A 17,938-nucleotide genomic window follows, 5' to 3' on the forward strand; every position below is an offset into this window, starting at 1 on the left:
TAAGGCTGCCGAACACTGTTCCAATTCCAGCACCGAATCCAGCCACTCTATATATACATTTGCTATTTGAAAATAGCCAACCTACAAGCTCACAACACGCAAATCTTACCAAATAAAAATCCTGGTTAAGTTTGAATATTTTTGACATTATAACATATCTTGTAAGGGGGTCCCTGGCAGCAAAATATTTTCAGATAGGGGGGAAGGCCAAATACATGTCAATTTAGGGGTCCTTGTTTGAGAACCACTGCATGTGGATTTGTACATTTTGCTGAAGTCTACCGCATAATGCAAAATGTGAATCACTGGTACTGAGAATTAGCTGCTCACATTAATGAGATGTCATGCTGAGTGTGACTTCATAATGTCCACTGTCTCCTTCACTCATTGAGATGAGAATCACTGCTTAGCTGCGCTTCATTGCATGGGTGTACAGTGCCCTTGTGTGGCCAAATAGAGAACTACAACATGCTTTCTGCTGTTCTGCTGTTAGGCTACTAAACCATAACACTAACTAGTGCAGTGGTTCTCAAACTTTTATTTATGTATTTAAAAGACCCCCAAAACTCAGAAAGTGTACAGATGAAACCAAACGGACCCGTAAGTATATACGGTATATGTCACACTGATAAGTGGTTTTATTGAACTCAATATTTAAAACATAAATAACAAATACATATAAACTCAGCACAAAAAGAAAGTAAACTTGACTTTGGTCCATTATATCTCCCCTTTAATAATACCAATTTGTATTGTGCTTTACATCATTTTTATCATTGATTTATCACCTTTACAACGAGGTACAGCTTGTAAGCATCGGGCATTCGAGGCATGAGCTACACAGCCAAACGTGTGGATAGCGCCGACCAAATTTTTGCCAAAATGGCTTGAGTGCAATCATTCAATGAACCAAGCAACAAAGGTGAACAACAAAAGAACAGTATTGCAGGCATGCCAGGCCATTTTGACCATTTTTGGAGGGGCGCTACCCACACGTTTGGCTGTGTTGCTCATTCCATGAATGCCAGATCCTTACAAGCTGTACCTCGTTGTAAAGGTGACGAATCAACGATAGAAATAATATAAAACACAATACAAATTGGTATTATTAAAGGGGAGATATATACAATACAGGGAAAAGAAACCATCAGAATAATCAAGATGATGAACAGTCTGTAACATTGTGCTTTTACTGCTCTTCAGATCGGTGTGAATGACTCCAAAACCATGACCTGAACTCATCCATTGAATGACTCCAAAACCATGACCTGAACTCATCCATTGAATGACTCCAAAACCATGACCTGAACTCATCCATTGAATGACTCCAAAACCATGACCTGAACTCATCCATTGAATGACTCCAAAACCATGACCTGAACTCATCCATTGAATGACTCCAAAACCATGACCTGAACTCAGAATGACCTGAACTCATCCATTGAATGACTCTAAAACCATGACCTGAACTCATCCATTGAATGACTTCAAAACCATGACCTGAACTCATCCATTGAATGACTCCAAAACCATGACCTGAACTCATCCATTGAATGACTCCAAAACCATGACCTGAACTCATCCATTGAATGACTCCAAAACCATGACCTGAACTCATCCATTGAATGACTCCAAAACCATGACCTGAACTCATCCATTGAATGACTCCAAAAACCACACTAACAGGATCCCTTTCATGCCCATATATGGAGATCCCTGATGCCATCAATATTAAGCCCATATCTAACAGCACCTCATATGGGAATGCCCATATATGGAGGCCACATCGGCCACATACCACACTAACAGAATCCATAGCCATGGCCAAGACAGATGGCCAAGACAGCCCAGATCTGTGTGGCTGGTTCTACAGACAGGGATCTCCATGTATGGGCATAAAAGGGATTGTATGTATGATGTCAGACGTCATAGACGTCATAGGACTTTCACTTAACGAATAACTGAGTAAGCATGTTTGGGCTCTCACAGCATATCTCCATATACAGTAGATGGATCTCCATATATGGCTACCAGGGGACTCCATATACTGTATGGGTAACTGGTCCCATATACATCACTGGCCTGATGACCAAGACATGGCGTTACCTCAACGCCCTTTAGGGTGAGGTCGCTTGTCATCAGGAGTTCTCCTCCAGGTGTTTACAACAACGTCCTTCAGACTCGCTCTCGTTCGTTGTCACTCAGGAAGATGATGTTATCTGGCAGAGAAACACAGGATTGATTCATTGATCTGTTTATTGATTAGTTTATTAGAAACACAGGATCCATGATGGATTCATTGATCTGTTCATTGATTCGTTTATTAGAAACACAGTATCCATGGATGGATATATTGATCTGTTTATTGATTCGTTTATTAGAAACACAGGATCCATGGATGGATTCATTGATCTGTTTATTGATTAGTTTATTAGAAACACAGGATCCATGGATGGATTCATTGATCTGTTTATTGATTAGTTTATTAGAAACACAGGATCCATGGATGGATTCATTGATCTGTTTATTGATTAGTTTATTAGTAACAGGATCCATGGATGGATATATTGATCTGTTTATTGATTAGTTTTATTAGTCAGAAATGTAAAACGGCACGAGGTACAGTCAGACATCAGAGGTATTTCAAAGCGGCTTCCGTAAACTATTTTTCAGGTCCTAAATGGATTAAGAGCGTCTGCTAAATGCTTACAGTGTAAATTGTTAGGGCCTGGAATTTCATCATTTTAGGGGCAAGGCCACTATTTTTGGTGTAGTGTTGTATTTTTGGTGCATTTCCTTAGGGTACAAAGGCCAAATGCCAGGGCAGGAAGGCCATCAAATAAAACAAGATTTTAGTCCATTGAAAGAATTTGTTGAATTTAAAGGTTAGGGATGATAAGCTAATCTGCAGTGAAATAGATAAATGATGGTATTTAGCCCTGCACCAATCAAAGTCACTGGATTGGTTTAAAGATGGGGACTCTGGGGAGTTAAGATTTAAGAATCTCAACAAAAGACACTGCTGTCTACATGACAAGAAAGAGACACCAGTGTCTGTCTACATATTGACCAGAAAGAGACAGAGCAGAAAGTGGTCCAGTCAGCTGGGGCATTAAGGCCACTGTGGTCTCAGGTCATGCTAATTGGTTTGAGGGGCATTAAGACCAATGTGTCCTCAGGTCATGCCATTGGTTTGAGGGGCATTAAGGCCACTGTGGCCTCAGGTCATGCCATTGGTTTGAGGGTCACAAGGCCAAACTGAGGGGCAACGACGGCCATGGCCTTCATGAAATTCCTGCCCTGACATATATTTTAATGCTAACTGACCTGCTATGGTGGTGGTAGCTTGTCTCCCCATTTGGTTCTATAATACCTGACCTGCTATGATGGTGGTAGCTTGTCTCCTCACTTGGTTCTATAATAACTGACCTGCTATGATGGTGGTAGCTTGTCTCCTCACTTGGTTCTATAATAACTGACCTGCTATGATGGTGGTAGCTTGTCTCCTCACTTGGTTCTATAATAACTGACCTGCTATGATGGTGGTAGCTTGTCTCCTCACTTGGTTCTATAATAACTGACCTGCTATGATGGTGGTAGCTTGTCTCCTCACTTGGTTCTATAATAACTGACCTGCTATGATGGTGGTAGCTTGTCTCCTCACTTGGTTCTATAATAACTGACCTGCTATGATGGTGGTAGCTTGTCTCCTCACTTGGTTCTATAATAACTGACCTGCTATGATGGTGGTAGCTTGTCTCCTCACTTGGTTCTTGTCCACATATTCTCCGTAGTCCAGCTTCCCTTCAACCAGGACTCTGGCACTGTGACAATAAAAACACACACCGACAAACTGAGATGAATTGAATACACAGGAGCAGAATGGAAACGTTGTGTTGTTATCCTCTTAGCAGAGTTTATGCATTAGAATCGTAGCGCAGTAATCTTTACAAAGATAAGTTAATGGATTAAATGTGAATGTGTTGAATGTTTGTGTGACGCCAAAGTGTGTGTGTGTGTGTGTGTGTGTGTGTGTGTGTGTGTGTGTGTGTGTGTGTGTGTGTGTGTGTACTCTACCCTTTCTTAATGTAGTTGTAAGCCATGTCTCTCAGACCAGGTTTGAACACAGAGACTCGATGCCATGTGGTCTTCTGACTCATCTCTCCTGAAGAGGGCGCCAAACACAGCCGTTACCACACACCTCCCAGCATATCTACAGTCTAGAGCCATGGGTCTCAACCTTTTCAGGCCACGACACCCAAAATAACCATACTTAAACTGGGGACCCCCAAAATAATCATAATTTTAACTGGGGACCCCCCACCCTGACGAGCAATAAGAGTTGAGGCATTACATTTTGTATAACATTTTGTTCTATTGTGAAAATAGCAGATCTACATGCTCTCAACGCCTCGCGTTGTGAGCATTTTGTGGGAGCCAATCAAAGTTGGGGGTATCCCGAGGGCCTGGGATTAAAGGGGGGAAAATAAAAAGAATGGGCAATATGAGCGTATGAGGTGTGTAATTAGGGTATTTTGTGGCTGCTGAATCCATTCCAACCATTGGTTATCAGTAAAAAATACTCCTTGGCCATAAAATAGGCCATGAGACATATACAATTGGCAATAAAAAAAATTGTTGGAGTAGGGTTTGAATTCATGAAAACTATTCAAGATCAGGCGGGTAAGCACACATCATGACACACAGGATAACATGATGCAATCTGACAAGGAACACTCAAACACAGGGTTTAAAACATAGGGACTAACAGGACACAGGTGAACTCGAATGACGTGATTGGCTAAGCCTTAGCCAAGTAGGCCTATTTTATCGCCAAGGAGTCATTTTAACTGAAAACGAATGGTTGGAATGGATTCAGCAGCCGAAAAATACCCTAATTACACACCTCATACACTCATATTGGCCATTTTTAATTTTTTTCCCCTTTAATCCCAGGCCCAGGGTATCCCGATACCCCCAACTTTGATTGGCTCCCACAAAGTTTCTCAAGGGATTTGTGATTGACAAAGTTCAGAGGTGATAGTAGACACCTTTATGAACACATTTGTGAAGAAAGCTATTGGTAACGATTTAGTTCCCTGATTGGTCAAAGACTGCTAACTTCCCCTTACTACACAAGTTGAGAACCACTGGTCTAGATCAGGGCTACTCAACTTAAGATGGTTCAGGGGCCTCTCAGCAAAATACCAAAAGTCCAAGGACCGCAAGCTAAAGATTACGGTCCTATTTTGGACATCTGTAACTCACTACATGACTAGTCTAAACATGAAGGAAACACAGAAAACAGCCCCATTTCCATCTATAATACCAAACCTCATTGAACAAAAACTTTGTCATGGAACGATTAATAATGAAATGATGAAGTTTTTTCTTTTGGAACAAACAAAATAGCAAAAAATTTCACAAACACAAAAAAATAAAGTCTTGTATAAAACAAGACGTGAATAGTTTTTTTTAGAGGTTTTAGAGAAAAACTGAAAATATCAGAAATTATTTGTCCACACTGACAGTAGAAAACACATTGCTATGACCATTACAGGTGATTTTGAGCTTGTAGATCGGCTATTTTTGACAGTATGTGCATTGTGTTCCTCTGGAGTGAGTGTGTAAATATAGTTGTCCTCTCCATCATCAAAGTTGCTCCACCCCTGACGTAGTTTGTCGTTAAACCCCACCATGGTACCCACCTCCACCTCCTGCTGTTTCTCCATCCTTGTGCTCCGTCTGGGTGGAGCGCCACATCTCGTTGGTTGCCATGGAGAAGATGGTGACGGGGTTACGCCCCTCCACCTGCCTCAGGACGGGGTCCTGACCCACCCTGCCCAGCAGCTGCACCCGGTTCATGGCCACACACACACACACACACACACACACACACACACACACACACACACACACACACACACACACACACACACACACACACAAAATGTTAGCCGGGGGGGATATAGTTAGCCACGGTTCTATTGTGAAAATAGCAGATCTACATCTGCATGTAGATCTGCTATTGCAGCAGCGCGTTGTGCCCCGTCGTTTGTCTTACAACCTTTTGTGTCCAGTCTGGTAACTAAACCTGTCTACTATATGTTATTATCACCACTCAATCAATGTGATTTGAGACGTGAGTTTACTGAATCACAACCCGTCTCATCTGGTTTGTTCACAGCATGCAGTGTCTGAGAAGACCCAGTGCGTTACTATAGTAACCCCACACTGCACATATGGGCATAAAAGGGATTCTGTTAGGGATCTCCATATATGGGCATGAAAGGGATTATGTTAGGGATCTCCATATATGGGCATAAAAGGGATTCTGTTAGGGATCTCCATATATGGGCATAAAAGGGATTCTGTTAGGGATCTCCATATATGGGCATAAAAGGGATTCTGTTAGGGATCTCCATATATGGGCATAAAAGGGATTCTGTTAGCTGTTAGTGATCTCCATATATGGTCATAAAAGGGATGCTGTTAGGGATCTCCATATATGGGCATAAAAGGGATTCTGTTAGGGATCTCCATATATGGGCATGAAAGGGATTCTGTTAGGGATCTCCATATATGGGCATAAAAGGGATTGTATCCCAGATGATGCCCTGTTAGGAAATCCACACTAACATAATCCATATATGGTCCTACCGACAGCTGCTATAAGCCAACCCTGGCGATAAGGTCTGAGTCGAAGAAATGCTTCTTTCCTGGCAAGAATTGCCCCTTTATACTGTAGGGCTCGTTTGTGTATTGTATGACATCACGCCACATCATCGGCTGAGGACTGTGTGATGTCATCATATCTCCATATATGGAGACATAAGTTGCTCATGCCCAAATATGGGCTGGTGAGGTCAGACTTAGTGTGATGCGTAGGTTATCTCCATATATGGAGATTCAACTTCAATGAGTAACCATGGCAAACTGTCAACTGCCCGTATGTCTTGATAATTGGTAAAACAAACTTTTGGCCTATTTGTGGAGATAAGCGACCAACGGTCGCTTATCTCCCGATTAGGGAGTCTTACTGGTAGTAAACTGTGACCTGACCTACAATCTCAACAAACACAACTACACAAATGGTAAATGGTGCATTTATATAGCTAGCCCACTTTACAGAGATTGTGAATTACATTCACCCATTCACACACACATTCATTACATTCACCCATTCACACACACATTCATTACATTCACCCATTCACACACACATTCACACAGCGATGTCAGAGGAAACCATGCTTGGCACCAACCTGCTCATCAGGAGCAGTTAGGGGTTCAGAGTCTTGCTCAAGGACTCTTCCAAGTTCCACACTAACTCTGGGGGAGCCCGGGATCCAACTGGGAACCCTCCGTGTTCTAATGACGGCAACATCAATACATCTACACCAGTGGTTCTCAACATTTTCAGGCCGCACCCCCCAAAATAATCATATTTAACTGGGGACCCCCCCCCACCCTGACAATAAAAGTTGAGGCATTACATTTTGTATAACACGGTTGTACATCTGCTATTTTCACAATTTCTGGTTCTATTTTGACAATTTGGCCGATGTTTAATTTGTCATTTAGAGGAATTAAAAAGTCCTTAAATTGTCACTTTAGAAATGTGCAGATTTAGCGAGGGTTCTGTCAGTATCCCTGTGTTGGCTGATCTAAGCTAACCTGGTGATCGGAATGGGGATGTGTCGGAATGGAGACCCCTCCCTGCTCATTTCAGTACGCGACACCGTGGTACCATGAAGTATACATCTGATAAATAATATTAGATACATTTTCAAAATAGTCGCTCTACAAGATCAAAACGCCTGGCATTTACTACTTTTATTATTATTATTATTGTAACTTAACATGAAACTACTGTATTAGTGATGTTCTAAAAATAGAAATAAATACATTTCTACTCACTCTGTTCACAGGTTTTAACAGCAAAATGTCCGTCTTCTGTCTGTGTGCGTCGTGTTCCACATCTCTCTCTCTGTGTGTGTCTGTCTCTGTCTCTCTGTCTCCTACTGTGAAAACAACTGAAAGAACAAAGAACAGAAACTTTTTGCCTCGAAGAGGAGGAGTGGTTTGTGCAGAGAGAGAGTTCCTGAAGTCATGTGACTTACAGTAAACTACAGGTGTGGGTGTGTGTGTGTGTGTGTGTGTGTGTGTGTGTGTGTGTGTGTGTGGGTGTGTGTGTGTGTGTGTGTGTGTGTGTGTGTGTGTGTGTGTGTGTGTGTGTGTGTGTGTGTGTGTGTGTGTGTGTGTGTGTGTGTGTGTGTGTGTGCGCGCGCGCTCGTGTGTGTACAGGTGAGGATATGGAAGGGTCGTTCCAGGACAGTCTGTTGCATAATAGCTTCAGGAACCGGAAATAGCAGATCTACAAGCTCACCTCTTGTGGCGTCAGCAATGTGCTGTGAACTTGTAGATCTGCTCATTTCAGTGTGCATGTGTATGTACAGTATGAGCCCTAAGACTTAGGGCCTAAGTGTTGAGGTGTTTATGAATGGCATGTTTCTCTCCTGCGTGGAGACATGATCACCTCAGCGGTCGGTGTAAGGTGCCCTCCACACTACAGGCGGTTGCCGTCGGGGCTGCCGCTAGGATCAGCGGTGGCCGCACCGTGGTGAGACACAAACACACTCGCTCAGTGAGTAAACGCCACGCGGTATTTCACAAAGATGAACACAATCCATCTCTCACCGCCCGCGTACGCATGCACAAACGAGCACGCTCACGGGGATTTCCTGGGACCGCGCCCGCTCTCCTCGCCGCCCCAAAACTTTGCTGCGCGGCCAAAATAGCCGCCCGCCTCTCATTGAAAATGAATTGCTAGGAGGCGGTGACCGCGCCTAGTGTGGAGGGCACCTAAAGCTGAAACCAGGTTTCCCCTGCAGGAATTCTGAACAGACTTTATTAGTTTAAAAGGCAAAACTTTATGCTTTTCAGCTCATTTAAACCAGGCTGTTGCAGCTCAAGATGAAAGTGGGTGAAGGTGGGTAGAGGTGGGTGGAGCTTGTAGATCTGCTATTTTCACTAGTATGGGTCCAGGGTAAACGTTTAATTTCTCTCTTTTTTTTTAAAAAATATAAAAGGCAATAAAACATGTCAACAAGAAAATAAGGAGAAAATGAACACTTACCAGTCGTCATCAAAGTGAAGCATTATGTTTAAATGAGGGACGTCCATCAATAGCAGATCTACAAGCTACAACGCGTCGCAGCACGACGCGTTGTTAGCTTGTAGATTGGCTATTTTCAGCATGCAACCAAGTGTAAAATCAAAGTCATTAGCCGCTTTCCAATCCGAGGGGTTCGCACTTTGAAGTGTGCATTTGAAGGGCTATGACGTCACTGGGCCGCGCCTAGTGCTGTCCCATTTAGTAGACCGCGTTAACCTAGGGTAACCTACCCTTGGAATGTGCACTACTTTCTCCTCGTTTTGAAGCTTATCAAAACAAAAACAACAGTGTCTGCTGTCCATCGCATTAAACTTTTATCCACAAAAGAGCTCTCTAACTTCTTGTTTGGTGCCACAGAGTTTAATTGTAAGGTGTTTTAGGTATAGTATTTAGTTGTATAAACTTCATAATTAATCATGACAGAGCCTATTTAAAAATATGCCTCGGCGTTGTCGGAAGGTTCTGAGAACCGCAGTGTCTCGTCTCGGGGCGGGCAGCTCTACGCATCGAATCCCTCTGAAGGAAACTGTTCTCGGCTCCACGGCTCTGCTCCCCTCCCTTGGAATTGGTGGTGGAACATGACTGACAGATTTGTTGTTGTGGCTTAATTAACAGGCAATCCATCAAATTGTTTTCTTAATATGATTAGATATGAAAGAAACTGCCTCTGTATAATGCTTCGTTGAATGTTTTGTTTTCAATGTTTTCAAGTAACATGACGAACTCATTTTATATAGTTTATACCATTCATTGCATATTCTACTGAGCATACAGTTATTAATTCAGATTGTCCAGTGTATTGTATATGTGCGTTATGTTATTTCCAATTAAATAAACAATCTAACTACCACTGAGTTCCCGTGGCAAAGAACTTCGAGCATCAGGTTTGGTATTTGAGTGTTGTTTAAAATATATATAGCCTATTATAACAACGTGTGAACGTGTCCACTAATAAACGAGGAACCAATTCAGAATATAATCAAACATCAGAATGAACTGAAAATAGAAATGGATATAGAGTAGGCCTACTAGGCTATGGCAACATCAAATCGGGAATAGAGTATTTCCCTTAATTACAGATGTTATGAATAGGCTACGTGAAACAGTAATAGCCTATTGACAATTTGTGATTTAGTCCTAAATTCGCATAGGCTATAAATAAATAAACGTTAACGATGGGGGAACAATTATTTTTGCTTTATTCTCCACTGCTCTGTAATATACAAAACATAGGCTCAGAACTCTAGCTAAATGACATTTAGTGGAAATGTTTTATTCTCTCACCAATTAAGCACCACAAACGTAGGCTTACATGTAAAATGCTGTGGCAGCTGAAAGCAATGGATTTAGATTGGTCATCCGCGATGTTGCGGGTGATCAACCTGCTATAATGCAACAGTATGAAACATAAAAGAACAGCATATTTGTGTCATGTGCTAAAGGGCTTGGCTAGAATGTCAATAGAATCTATAAACCTTCCATGTCGGGAAACAGAACAGACGCAGTTTCTGCTTGGTTATACACTTCAGAATGAGAAAATACTGTATTAGAGTCCATTTGATTATAGGCCTATAGTATCCTAGTGTAATATCTGTGGGTTAGAACTCGGCATTCAGTCTTCACTATAATAACTAAATAAAGCTTCAGATCTTTGTCATATTTCCGTAAAAAGAATTACATTATGCGTTGAAGCCATTTGAATGTTTGCTTTATGATTTACTATGAATTATGCCTGACCATGATATGAAATGTTGCATTTTTATTTTGGGGCTTGTATTGCTTAAAATTGCTGCTATTAATGATGATGATCAGATTACGGTGATGTGATTCCCTATAGAGTCTGTTCACAGAAAGGCAGGGCAAACACATTTTCAACCACAAACATATCACAGAATAAGCCTTATACGAATCATTTTATTTTGTTTAAAACGAAGGTCGGGCTTTTCATATTTCTCTCTGTCAATAAATGACCTGAAATGATGTTAATTCCGAAGCCGCTTTTACATTATGCATAATATGAATATCATGACACATGTTACAGTTACAGTGTGAATTGTAATAGAGCGTGTTAATAAACTGTTATTTGATTTTATGATCTTGCTTCAGAACAATCTCATCATACAGTTATGTGACTGTCAGACCTCAGACCTTTAATTATGACAAAACCAAAAACAGAAGTTTCTTTAATATCTAATCAACAGAAAACTATTGAAACGGGTTGTCTGAAAGTTGTAGCCACAATAAATCATATCACAATCATGTATAGGTCTATAGCCAGTGTTTCCCAAACTTTTAGCCTGTACGTGACCCAAAAAAGAAATTAGTTTGCCCTGGATCCAAACTAGTGAAAACAGCAGATCTACAAGCTCACAACGCGTCGCTTTGCACCGCGTTGTGAGCTTGTAGAGCAGGTAAGCAACAGGACATGCAACGCTCATCCCAAGCTGAACATCGAATGCCTTGGACGGATGACATGTCTCTCACTGCCCGCCTCGGTTCGAGTGATGCTGGCTCTCAATTCTCCTCGAACGTCAAAATAGATGTGAATTATTAGGTGAATTATGACCCCCCCAAAAAATTCTAAATATCCTAAAATGTCTTAAAAGTTAATTCCGCCTCACAAAAAAAAATAAGTTTGGACGTTTAAGAAGGTAAAATACGTAGTTTAAAAGCACCGCGGAGGAAAAAATGGCGGAGGAATGATTTTTGCAACCGGAAGTTCTCGGCTATGCACTTGGCAGTGCTGTCCCATTCCACAGGCAAAAATGTGCACTTCACAGGACAAGCCCTACACATGGCGCGGCCCAGTGACGTCATAGCCCTTCAAATGCTCACTTCAAAGTGCGAACCCCTCGGATTGGAAAGCGGCTATTATGATGCCATCAAGGCCTGCCAAAATACAATTCTACGGTTGACTAAATCAACAGTGGATTTAGTCGACTAAAATCTTATGATATTTAGTCGACTGAAATTAGACTAAAACTAAAACTGTTCGGGTGACTAAATTATGACTAAAACTAAAAGACGTTTTATTCAAAAGACTACGACTAAAACTAAATCAAAATTTGCTGTCAAAAACAACACTAATGTGCATGCATGCGCGTGCACACCACACACACGTGCATGCATGCACACACACACACACACACACACACACACACACACACACACACACACACACACACACACACACACACACACACACACACACCTTAAACATAAAGCTTTACGTGAACAGTTTGTTTCTGAGATGTATTAGCTGTTGTTTGTTGATGCTGCTGCCACCGCACACTATCACCACCAGGGGGCCCAGTGGAGTTGGAAGTCGTCCTGGAGAGAGGGGGGGGGGGGGGGGGCAATTAAAACAGATAAACCAGAAATTATTTATATCTCTCCAAAATGAACAAATTAAATTCACATCTATTCGATATTAAAACTTGATAGCAGGAAAAAAATGTACAATAATGTTAACCACAGTAACCCTGGCTAATCTATTTTGGACATTCCCCCTTCCACCTCCGCTCTATGACAGGCATCAAACAGGTAGCAGTCTCTCTGATGCTTTCCTTTATAAGAGAGATCACTAACGAGCACTTGACACTTTGATGGTGATTATTCTATGGATTACCTTTTCGCTCACGCCGCAAGACTGTAGATCAGAAATCGATTATGTCTACTCAAATCGACAAGTGATATATTTTTTAATAATCAATTAAATTGATTAGTACAGGGTTCCCCAATAGGCGGCCCGCGGGCCATTTGTGGCCCGCGGGGGGCTACCATCTGGCCCCCACCATCTACAAGCACACAACGCCTCGCGGTGAGAGGCGCTGTGTGCTTGTAGATCGGCTGTTTTCACTAGTTTAAATCATTTTTAAAATGATGAATGCAAAATGAACGGTTTTGGACATACAAGGTTTTCACCACGACAACGACGATATCTGAACTGTCGCTGGAGTAGCGGGAACGCCACCGTCGCCCCCTGCAATGTTGTGGCCCTCGGCTTGGTACCCTAGACATGATTCGATGTTGTGGCCCTCGGCTTGGTACCCCAGACATGATTCAATGTTGTGGCCCTCGGCTTGGTACCCTAGACATGATTCAATGTTGTGGCCCTCGGCTTGGTACCCTAGACATGATTCAATGTTGTGGCCCTCGTCTTGGTACCATAGACATGATTCAATGTTGTGGCCCTCGGCTTGGTACCCTAGACATGATTCAATGTTGTAGCCCTCGGCTTGGTACCCTAGACATGATTCAATGTTGTGGCCCTCGGCTTGGTACCCTAGACATGATTCAATGCTGTGGCCCTCGGCTTGGTACCCTAGACATGATTCAATGCTGTGGCCCTCGGCTTGGTACCCTAGGCCTAGACATGATTTGGCCCTTGGGGAAAACTAATTGGGGAACCCTGGATTGGTAGTTACCTCTCTCCTGTAGGCTACAGATGACCCCGCTGTATACAGCTGCTAGCGCCGCCCCGCACGCCATTTCTACCAACACACGCTCCTCATCTGGGGAAAAAGATCACGCACACGCACACACACACACACACACACACACACACACACACACACACACACACACACACACACAAAACATTATGATAAGTCATGCATTTAAACATACCAGGGACGTGCAGAGAATGTTAGAGAGACGGGCTGATATTTCTAAAAGGGCTTTTTGGTGAAAAGATCAAAAATAGCAGACCTCCAAGCTCACCCCGTGACGCGTTGTGAGCTGGGAGGTCTGTTATTTTTGCTGCTTTCACTGAACTAACCATTATCAATACTGGAGATGTGGCGTAACGGCATGATTTTCTACACAGAGAGGGCAATTCTTTCAACATAAGATGCTGCATTCAAGTTCGGGAGAGTTTGGACAAGGCAATTCTCTTGAATGCTGCCTTCAGGTATGGCATGGAAAGAGGGTGTTTGCGTTTCTTTCACCATGGTAAAAACTGTCTGCATTCATGGTCTGGAGAGGGCACTTTTTACAGGCGGATAAAAGGGCAGGGGCTCGCAAGGGGGGGGGGGAGTGGGACTGAGTTACTAGGGCCCAAGGTAGAGGGGCCTTAACTACAGTATTTTAGACTTTAGCTATTGAAAAATAGCAGATATACAAGCTCGGTGCCGCGCTGTGAGCTTGTAGATCTGTTATTTTTGAAAAATCTAGATTTTTTTGTGCAAGTCTTTGAATATATATATTTAAAAGCAAACATTTGTAACTCAAATATTTGCTTCTGGGGGCTCCCTGGAACAACATATTTTGAGATGGGGGTCCGTGGCCAAATACATGTAATTTTGGGGGTCCTTCACATGAAAAGGTTTGAGCACCACTTACATAGAAACATAGGTTTTTCAAAAAACCTTAGGATTTGAAATATTCTAGACTTTTTTTTTCAACACACTTCTACAAGCTCGCAGCGCGGTACTCGGTGCCGCACTGTGAGCTTGTATATCTGCTATTTTTCAATCGTTAAAGCACAAAGTAATAATGCATTCCTATTGTACCCAGGGCACAGAATTTCGTGCGACACAACTGGGTACAACAGGGTTCCCCAATAGGTGGCCCGCCTGTCTGCCTGGCCCACAACAACCCCAGTAATAATGGTGGTATAAGAGCAGCAACAACACTAGTATATCGTCGTTGTCGGCTGGAAATCTCCTATCTCCAAATTTGTACGTTCTTTCGCAAATCATGGCCGTCGCACAAAAGTAGTGAAAACAGCAGATCTGCAAGCACACAACGCCTCGCGGTGCGAGGCGTTGTGTGCTTGTAGATCGGCTGTAAATCATTTTTAAAATGATAAATGCAAAACGAACGGTTTTGGACATACAAGATTTTCACCCGACAACGACGATATCTGAACTGTCACTGGAGTAGCGGGAACGCCACCATCGCCCGTCGCCCCCTGCATTGTTGTGGCCCTCGGCTTGGTACCCTAGACATAATTTGGCCCTTGGGGAAGACTAATTGGGGAACCCTGGGGTACAGCCTTCAGTGCGATGGTTAACTCACCCAGGAAGGTCTCCACAGCCAGCAGAGCCTCTTGATCAGTCACCACCTCCGACAGAATGCTCAGCTCCTCACACTGGCTGTATTCAAATGCCTTTGTGCAAACCGTCTTCGCTCCGAGACACTTCGCCTCACTGTGCACAGAGAGAGAGAGAGAGAGAGAGAGAGAGAGAGAGAGAGAGAGAGAGAGAGAGAGAGAGAGAGAGAGAGAGAGAGGACGGGGACAGAGGACAGATGATGGGACAGGACAGTCAGTAACTTGTTTAAATGACAAGAGCCCTAACCAACAACAATTGACAACAGCTGTTGTTTTGACTGTCGAGGCACAGAACTGGTGGACAGGTTGGATGGATGGATGGATGGTTGGTTATATGGTTGGATGGATGGATGGTTGTATGGATGGATGGATGCAAAAACATGATTGCATATTAATCTGAGACATGGGCTCAGATTAATACATAGGCAGGGGTGTCACACCAAATCCTGGGCCCTGGGAACAAGGATTCACTGTGGGCCCCCCAATTTAGACTGGGAACGTATTATCACGCATTATTTTGTGCTTTAACTATTGAAAAATAGCGAGCTTGTAGATCTGCTATTTTTGAAAAATCTTTAAAAAGTCTTTGAATATATTTGACCCGATTCTATAAATATCTTCTAAATCTTTCTTAGATTATTTGAAATACCCATGTTTCTATGTCAGTCAGTGGTGCTCAAACCTTTTCATGTCAAGGACCCCCAAAATGATATGTATTTGGCCACGGACCCCCATCTCAAAATATCTAGTTCCAGGGACCCCCCAGAAGCGAAAATTATCTCCTATATTCAAAGATTTGCACACATTTTCATGACTTTTCAAAAATAGCAAATCTACAAGCTCGCATCGCTGCACTCAGTGCCACACTGTGAGCTTGTATATCTGCTATTTTTCAATAGCTAAAGTATAAAATAATTAGGGCCCATCCCTCCACCTTGGGAACATGAAAATTGAAAATTAAGGCTTGGCCCTAACTGGGCCCTGAATAAAATAATAAAAACACATTTTTTCTTTTTTCATTGAGCCCGAGGCCCTACCCGGCCCGACTAATTAGCATACATTTTAGGCGCTACCCTACCCTAAATGTCGGGTCGGGTTGGGGCAGAATTTCAGAACTCTACCTGACATGAGGTACAGATGTTTTTTTTTTTAAACAATATGTTTATTTTCTTTTTTTTAGACATACAAAAAAACATATGCAATACAATAAAATCAAAGTTCAGACAAAACAAACAACAAAAAAACACAAAAAACAAAACACCCGTAGAACACAAAACAATCATGACACAAAGAGTATACATCCCATCAACATCCCGATACATAAGCCACAAGGCCAGCCAAATGACCGTAGAGAGAAAAAAATGAAAAAGAAAAGCAACTACCCTACTCCTGGTTCCTTTATCAGATAGGAAAGATCGTTTCCCTTGACATACTGAATAAAATCCCCCCATATTTTCTCAAATAGCTCTTGTTTGTTTTTGAGAGTGTATGTAATTCTTTCTAAAGGAAGGCATAAAGATAGTTCCTTAAACCACTGAGCGATGCTAGGTTTCCCTGTCCTTTTCCATGAAAGGGCGATAACTCTACCTGACATGAGGTACAGATGTTTGAAGGAAAGGAAGGAAGGAAGGTGGGAGGTTACCTGGTGATGTCATCCAGGGTGACGACCTTCCCTGCCTTCACCGCCGCGTTGAAACAGTCCGCCCCCACCGTCTCCATGGTGACGATGGGCACATCCAGCCAGCCGGCCTCCCTCAGGCCCTGGGCCACCCCACACAGGAGCCCTCCTCCCCCCACAGAGATCACCACAGCCCCAGGCTTCTGGTGGGGGCCCAGGGAGGCCTCTAGCTCTGTGACCACGCTGGCATGGCCCTGCCTGGCGGGTATAGCAGTACAGTAGCAACCGTTAATCATCGTCTGGATTATTAAAATAATAATAATAATAACCAGTAAGACGCCTGAGAGCGAAAAGCAACCTCGCCCTGAAGGGCGAGGTTGCACAGGACAGAATTCACTTGCAAGTGTGATTGGAGTTGTGGTTAGTTGTTTAAAGGACAACTTTAGGTTTTTACAACAAGGGTTCATATTTTAGATTGTAATTAAAGAATATAAAAGATGAGTGTTAAAATTATTTCATTTACTTCTTTCTATTGTTTTAGAGATTCTTATTTCAGTGGTTGGTGGCATGCGTACAAGTGGAATATGTAATTTTACACAGAATAAGCCCATTCCCAAGATACAACGCAACCTTTCATGGTTGGATGTGACTTATGGGGGCTAGAAGTGTTACTGTAAATAGTAATAAAGAAACTGCTGGCTTATTGTGTCTAAAAAGACAAATTTAGCTACTTGTACGCATGCCCCCATGCGTAAGCATGCCCCACATTTTAGCACGGTAAACGTGATAAAACAACAGAACATTTTAACACTCACTTTTTCTTTTCTCTAATTACAATCTAAAATATGAACCCTTGTTGTAAAAAAACAAAGTTGTCCTTTAAGTTGGACAAAATGTGGACAAAATATTTCCCCAAATATGGATATGACTGACGTCTGACATCATAGATGTCTTATGTCATAGACCACATGAGACTCACACAATATGTCCATATATGGGCATTCCAAGCTATGGGCTTAAATATCGATGACATCAGGGATCTCCATATATGGGCATACAAGGGACAATGACAGAATGTGATGTCACA

General features: G+C 42.5%; 1 protein-coding gene and 1 pseudogene across 2 annotated transcripts in view; both read right to left on the reverse strand.

The window, feature by feature from the left end:
* Positions 1-2,175: 2,175 nt before the first annotated feature.
* On the reverse strand, positions 2,176-5,865 carry LOC308308495 (single-stranded DNA-binding protein, mitochondrial-like; the record flags this gene model as incomplete). Its single annotated transcript, XM_080753909.1, has 4 exons — positions 2,176-2,219; positions 3,736-3,824; positions 4,078-4,165; positions 5,709-5,865. 4 exons carry the CDS (start codon positions 5,863-5,865, stop codon positions 2,176-2,178), a joined length of 378 nt encoding a protein of 125 aa, XP_080610035.1.
* Positions 5,866-12,195: 6,330 nt separating this feature from the next.
* LOC308308496 overlaps positions 12,196-17,938 on the reverse strand; it is a 190,067-nt pseudogene continuing 184,324 nt past the window's right edge. Inside the window, exons 11-14 of the transcript in view lie at positions 16,876-17,109; positions 15,200-15,330; positions 13,606-13,692; positions 12,196-12,508 (exon numbers count right to left, since the gene is read on the reverse strand). The product of the transcript in view is annotated as an uncharacterized misc_RNA (transcript). The remainder of the gene's footprint in view (positions 12,509-13,605; positions 13,693-15,199; positions 15,331-16,875; positions 17,110-17,938) is intronic.

Source organism: Nannobrachium achirus (genome assembly GCF_963921795.1).
Source record: "Nannobrachium achirus genome assembly, chromosome: 23".
NCBI lineage: Eukaryota > Metazoa > Chordata > Actinopteri > Myctophiformes > Myctophidae > Nannobrachium > Nannobrachium achirus.